General features: G+C 55.1%; 1 protein-coding gene across 1 annotated transcript; it reads right to left on the bottom strand.

Annotated features, from left to right (window-relative positions):
* Window positions 1–3,625: 3,625 nt before the first annotated feature.
* Window positions 3,626–6,831, bottom strand: ZFP36L1 (ZFP36 ring finger protein like 1). The gene is made up of 2 exons (XM_072339067.1): window positions 6,602–6,831; window positions 3,626–6,174 (listed from the first exon to the last, which is right to left on the bottom strand). Exons 1-2 carry the CDS (start codon window positions 6,656–6,658, stop codon window positions 5,224–5,226), a joined length of 1,008 nt encoding a protein of 335 aa, XP_072195168.1. The 5' UTR covers window positions 6,659–6,831; the 3' UTR covers window positions 3,626–5,223.
* Window positions 6,832–7,051: the final 220 nt, after the last annotated feature.

Below are 7,051 nucleotides of genomic sequence, written 5' to 3' on the forward strand. Positions count from 1 at the left end.
GGTTTAGGGTGTCTTAGAGGAACGTGTTTTTTTTTTCTTATGGAAGTATTCTAGGGAATAAGCGCAGGCTTTGTGAGGAACAGGCATTGCTCCACAGGGCAGAGCGTCCAGACAAAAGGCATTTTACATCACCCAGCAGAATCTTCTTCTAACATTTTGGGCCAAGTGCCCCAAAGGCTGCTGCTCCATAAGGCCCCAGAAAACATTTATCCCCAGGTCCCCACCGAGCCAGCCTCCCATCCCTCCTGGTGCTCCCAGGAACATGCCTGCCCTGTCTGCTGCCCCTCACCTCAGGACATTCTCTGTGCTAGATAGCCCCCCTTCCTCCCAGCCTCCTCCTGCCCAGAGCCCCAGCATGCAGTTGGCACTGGGTCCGGATGCCTCTCCTGCACACATATCGCCTGCTGCACCTCCTTCCTTCCAGCTCCCAAAGCCTCCTTCTCCAGATTCAAGCACATGCCAGATTTCCCCAGCGCAGGCCACACAAATTGTAGCAATTAGCAAGCGTAAAGGGCATGCTGCGGCTTTCTCACGCATTACTGCATCTTACTACTCATTCCTATCCCTGGGCACACTCATCAGATTGCGTACGGTCAGCAACACTATCCAGGCCTTCCCTGCACTGCTGCTTGAGCCCCACTGCAGAGACCCAGTTAGTGGCATTTGTGCATCCAACCACCAGGAAGTTAGGAAGTCTTCAGACTCAAGGCAGCACAACAGCTCCCACCCTTGCCAGTCCTATGTTGCGTGGACTTGATTTCTAGCTTTTCTCGTGCTTCCCATCTCTAGCTCATCCCTTCTGTTTCTGTCCCACCACCACATCTCTACTTTGTGATGACTGGCACAGCCCAGCCTTCCTTCTGTGATCTGTAACAGCAGCTCCAAGCTCCATTTCAGCCCAGGCCCTCCCAGCAGGAACGATATAGATTGCAAGTCCAGATTTGCTTTTAATAGTCTTCTAGGCGTATTTCTACTCTGAAGTTTCTCCAAGTTATTTCTTTTCTGCCTCCTAATCTTGTGACAGTGATGAACTTTGAGCATTTTGAGGTTTTTTTAAGTGGTGTTTTATTGTTACATGCAATCCTGGCACACCACACTTATCAATGAGTGGCTTTGGGCAAAGGTTGGCCAAAACTAGACCATGACCAAATTACCTGTAAGAACACCACAGTAACACTATTCCACTTCACACCTCTCACCTACAGAGATGCTTGAGAAATTAGAAGTTTCCACAGCCCCCAACTGCAAAACTGAAGGTGCTTCAGTACAACAGCTACACGTGGCCCATATCAAGGTGGCCTAGTTACTGGGACACCTAAAGCTGCCATGGGTGCTGGGAAGGGGAAAGCAGCTACCAGGTGGGATATGAACCACCTGGAGCTCCGCAGATCAAAGTCACCGCATTCCTCCTGACTGAGAGGCAACTGGCACAGACAGCCATACACGCTGGCTATAATTTCCAGAGACAACTAGACACAGTAAAGGTGTAGCTCGAGAGTTACCCAAATTCTAAGCAAAAAAATACATACCAGCTAATGCCTGCTGCCCAAAGGCATGGGCCCAAGCCCCTGCCACGGACACAGCAAACATCCATGACTGTAACCAGGAGCGCATGAGGAACAGCCAGACAGACACCACAAGTGTCCCTCTACGCAGCAGCAAGAGCTGTAAGGGCAACTTGAAAATTGCACCAATGCAGTGTGGGAGAGACTGTGCCAGAACACAGCCCAGCCAGCCCTTCCTTTCTGGCCACCTGAGGGTGCCATGCAATGAATGAATGAGCCAGAGCATTGACGAGCCCTTACATCAGAGGAGCGTGTCCCTCACTTCCCTTTCAGGAAGTGCTGTCGACCCTTCTGAGCCCTGGCAAGGATATTACAAATACACAGCCAACCTCTAGGGGAGACAGATGAGAGCCCTGTGAGAAACAACACACTCACAGCTCATCCAAGGAAGCAGAAGTCCCTCCAGAATACCTGCTGCCATACACCTGAGCCGCAGTGAACATTAATGATATCAGATCAGGCAAACCCAGTGTTGCTGGAGGCTCTCATGCGCACACACTCTCTCCTACAAATTATTACAGAAAGTAAAGGCCTGATGGTGCCTGCTCAGCTCTTCTCTGTTCCCTGTGTGACCTAGCTCAGGGTTAATTTCAAAAAGCAAAGCACCAAGTGACAGGGATTAAGCTCACAGAAGAAAAGTAGGGCTGGTATCCTAGAACCAGTGCCCTGGAAAGACAAGGGAAGCACACAAGCACTGCAAACAAAGACCTACTTTTAGCACAGCTTCACAGTTGTTTGTCATACCAATAGCACCGTGCAACTGTACAGCTATTTCTTCATTAATTATTAACTGTGCAAAGACTGTTTGAAGAGCCATGCAGAAAGTCCAAAGAGGAAGTGGGCAGTTTCAGCTCTACATATGTGCCTTGCAACAGGCTTGGGATCCTCTCCAGATCAGACAAGCCTCGTGCACTGGGGCCAAGGCTCTGCTCCCAGCAGCTGGGAAGGAGCAGGCCCAGGCTGTAGCTAGGCAAGGGCCTCCCAGGCCACAGCACATCCTTGGTGTAGGACATAGAGCAGTACTGGGCTGTGCCCAAGGCTCTTTTCTTGCATGTTGACCACGCTGCATGCAAGTTACATCAGCATCTGCTAAGCGAGCTCCCCATGCAGCTTTTGTACTGCCCATGGGAACCAGCCCTTAGCAGCTACGCTCCCCTTCTACCATCTTTCCTCCACCAAGCTCACCTTCATTGCCAGACCACACAAGAAAGCATGTTGCACAAAGCCAGCAGCAGGAAGGTGTGTTGGTGCAAGCCTCGAGGTATCCCACAGCTTTTGTTTTGCAGGAACTCTTCCAACACCGAGTTAGGAAACATCTCTCCCTAACGTCGAGGCATGTCAAGACAACTGACAGAGCAGTGGTTCAGCAGCAATATTCCACCCCCAATTTGGAAGCGAGCTGGAACAGCTTCAGATGCAGAGCACCAAACCTCCTCCAGAGAGCTTAGAGGTGAAGAAAACAAGAGCTGCACCACCAGTAGCTCTGGCAAAGAGGAGTCCCTAAATACAAACACTCATTGCAAAAGTTGCTGGGATTGGTGACTGATAGTTCCAGGAGTCTGAGGGCCTGAATGCAACATTAGGATCAGCTGTACAAACTTTGCTGGGAATCTACATTCTCTTCCCTTGCAAAATGCCCGACAGCCACTCCACCACCAAGGCCCACCACTGCTAACAAGTTGGGCCAGAGGTCTGGGAAACCCACAGCACTCAGCACCCAACCAGAACCCCACCCAAAACACAGCACGGGCCATCCAGCTCAAGGCACAAGCTACACCGAGCAGAGAGTAAGCCAGCAGGGACAGAGGGAGTGAAAGGAGACAGGCGGGGGCTCCCTAAGAGACAAGAGGGCTGAAGGCCAGGGCCAGGCGCTCGTCAGGGCTGACCTTCATACCCCTGAGCTGGGCAGCTGACCAGCTGCACCTGCAGGAGGGAGGGAGGGTGCCGAGCACCTGGTGGGTGCCTCACGGCAAAGGGAGAGAAACAGCTGCACGTGAGTGGCCGCCTAGAGCAAGAGCCTCGATTTCTGCAAGTAAAACCACTGTCAGTTTCTTGAAAAAACTTGGGGTTTATTGATTTAAACTGCAAACAGTCGTTACAAAAGAGATTCTCTTTTAAATAAACTCACACAAAGAGGAAGAGAAAGCAATGTAGTGAACAGTAACGGGGGGGGGGAATGGGGGGGGTAGAAAAATTACATTCATTATTCTCTTTGTGCCAGTCCCGTTCACCTCGGCAAGGAAAAACTCCAAACTTGGATACAGAAACACAAAGACAAACTGTATTTGGAATGTCTTCAGATAGGCACTTGGAGCTCAAGGCTTTTCTCCTTGAAACTGTACAATAGAAAAAGAGGAAGAAGGTCTTCCTTCCACGCTGCCTCACACTGAGCTCACATAGGTACATTCTATAGCCCACTTGGCAAGACCCGGGGCAGGGGAAGAGGAGGGGAAAGGCAAAGAAGCACATGAACTCAATTTGCAGTCCAACACAAAAAGAGGAGGGGGGGAGGGATGGGGAAATTCTAAAATAAATAATCCAAACACAGTTGTTTTTTTTTTTGCTTTTTTTTTTTTAAATTAATTTTTCATTTTTTAAAATAAAATAACCAAAAAAAAAGTGTAAAGTTACAAAAAAAAATGTCATTGTAGTATAATATATTAAACTGTGGGGGGGGGAAAAAAAGGAAAAAGACACTTCACAATCTTAAGATTAATATGGAAGATCATAATTTAAACATAAAAGAATATATTCTATGGATTCATCATCCCGATAAATATGAACAAAATTAACAAAAAAAGCATAGGTTTCGGCAATAAATACGTTTTGATAAGTTAAATAAGCTTTCTTATATTGTTGTGCAGTGACAAGCAAAATTTGCTCTCCAATTTCTGAAGTTATACAAAAATTAAAAACCCAGAAAAAAACAAAACAAAACCAAAATAATAATAATAATAAAAGCTCGGCGTGAGTGCTCTAAGATAGGTCTAAGGTACTCTAGAGCAAAACCATTAAAGCTATGTCTACTGGAACTTTGTTTACACGAACGTGTGTATGTGTGGAATGACTTCCGTCCGCCCCACCCCCTCCATTTCTTTATTTGTTGTTAAGATGTCACACGGATACACGGGGAACTTTTAGCACCAAAATCGACACTCCCAGCACAGTCCCATCTCTTTTGCCGTTCTTTTTCTCTCGTTGTCCTCCCAGCCGAAGTCCCGCTCGTGTCACGACCGCTCGGTCCTCAGCTCGCCCTCCCTGCAGGCAGGCGGAGGGGCGAGGCGAGGGGCTGGATGTTAACGCTGCCACGTGCCTGCAGCCGGGGGGATGGGGAGGGGGGAGCCCGGGGGGGCGGTGCAGGAGGCGGCCAGCGGGGGGAGCCGGGCGCGGGCACGTCCTGCACATCTGGAAGCGCGCAGAGCTGCGGTGCCCTCTGCAGCCGGAGAGGTAATAGAGTCACAGTGAAAAGTGTTACAAGGCACTAATTTTGTAAACGTTATTGCTTCTCGTCGTAATTTGGCACTTAAGGCTGGAGCCGGTGGGTGCGCGACAGGCAGGCGGACGCGTTAACATCCAGCTGGGGGATTGGGGCGAGGGGAGGGCGGGGGGTCAGCTTAATATCGCCACCGAGGTGGGGGGGGGGGCGGGAGGAACCCGCTTAGTCGTCGGAGATGGAGAGTCTGCTGAAGATGGGCAGGCGCCTGGAGGTGTCCAGGATGGGCGAGTCGGAGCCGCTGTGGCTGCTGCTGGAGCTGCTCAGATAGCCCTCCTGGTCGGAGAGCGAGTCCTGAGGGCTGGGCGGCGAGTCGAACATGTGGGGGGACTCGGACATGGGCCTGAACAGGAAGGCGGTGGGGGAGCTCCCGCCGGGCACCGGCACCCCCACGCTAGGGGCGAAAAGGCTGACCAGCTCCTGGCTGGAGAAGGTGAAGGGGTTGCTGGCGCAGTCGGGCAGCGTGGGGGAGCCCAGCAGGTCGTCGGCGCTCAGCATGGGCGGCGGGGTGACGGAGGTGGGGCTGTCCAGCAGCCCGGGGGCGGCGGCGCTGGGGAAGCCGGCGAAGCTGAAGCTGTGCTGCAGGCGGGGTCTGTCGGCGGCGGGGGGCTCCCGGCCGCCCGCCACCGCGCGCCGCTCCTCGGCGTTGTGGATGAAGTGGCAGCGCGGCCCGTAGGGGCAGAAGCCGATGGTGTGGAAGGTGCGGCAGAGCTCGGTCTTGTACTTGGGGTGGCGGGTGAGGCTGCGCAGCTCGTGGATGCCGTGGGCGAACTGGCACTTGTCGCCGTACTTGCAGGCGCCGTTCTCCTCGAAGGGGCGGCACAGCTCCGTCTTGTAGCGGCTGGAGTTCACTTGGCCCCCGGGCTGCTTCTGCTGCAGCAGCCGCTCGCCGCCCTCCGAGAAGGAACGGTCCCGAAAGCGGCTCTCCCGGGGGCCGAGCGCGGGCGCCGGCTCCCCTTTGAGGCCGCCGAGGAGCTGGCTCTGGTGGAACTTGGCGTTGGGCAGCGTCACCGAGTGCCTCCTAGGGAAGCCGCCGCCGGCCGGGGTGCCCACCGCCTTCCTGTCCAGCAGGCACCCGCCGACCCCCGCGGGGCTGTAGTTCAGCATCTTGCTGCTCTGCGGGGGGAAGGGAACCAAGCGCCGGTCACTCGCACCGCCCGGAGCGGAGGGGGAACCGCGGCCGTCCCGCAGCCGAAGCCCTCCCCGCGCCCGGCCCCGACGGCCGCCCCTCCCCACGGCCCGTGCGCGGCGCCCGCTCCGAAGAACGCGCAGAGAGCGGCCGCGCGGGACGACCGCGCTACGGCGCACGCCCTGCCCCGGGAGCGCGTGTTGCGCCGTGCTGTGCTGCGCTCCGCTGCGGCGGGGCCCGGCCCCACGAGCTGCCCCCGCCCGGCCCGAAGCGGTCCCGGCCCCAGCGCTAACACCGCTCGCGAGCGGAGAACCGGGAGGGAAAAAAAAAAGACGAGAGAAAAAAAAAATGCAAGCACAGCAAAAAGCGGCCTCCCGAAGTCAGGAGAAGCAACGCCCCGACGGCGGCGCTCACCTTGCATAAAACTTCGCTCAGGTCGAAGATGGTGGGCGACACCAGGGCCGTGGACATGTTGTCGGGCGAGCGCGGGACGCGGAGGGCAGCGGCACTCGTGAAGGGGTCGCGCTGCGGGAAGGGCTCGGGCTCGGCCTCCGCCCGGCTCTGTGCCGCCCCTTCCCGGCCCCGCGCCGCCCGCCGCTCGCTGCGCGCCCGGACGATGGCACTTATAGAGTTTCGGCCTTACCCCCGGGAGGAGGGGCGGCGGGAGGAAGGGGAGGAGGAGGAGAGGGCGGGGTGAAGAGCGCGGCGGCTGAGTCACCCGCGGGCGGGGCGGCCCCGCAAACTTTTCGGAAGGAGGGGAGGGCGGGGGAAGGGAAAAAAAACAACAAAAAGGCAAGAAAGGGGAAGGAAAAAAAAACAACAAAAACGCACGCGGCCCTGCGAGAACGGCCCCGAACTGCGCCT

The sequence above is a fragment of the Excalfactoria chinensis genome, chromosome 5 (genome assembly GCF_039878825.1).
Source record: "Excalfactoria chinensis isolate bCotChi1 chromosome 5, bCotChi1.hap2, whole genome shotgun sequence".
NCBI classification, from domain to species: domain Eukaryota; kingdom Metazoa; phylum Chordata; class Aves; order Galliformes; family Phasianidae; genus Excalfactoria; species Excalfactoria chinensis.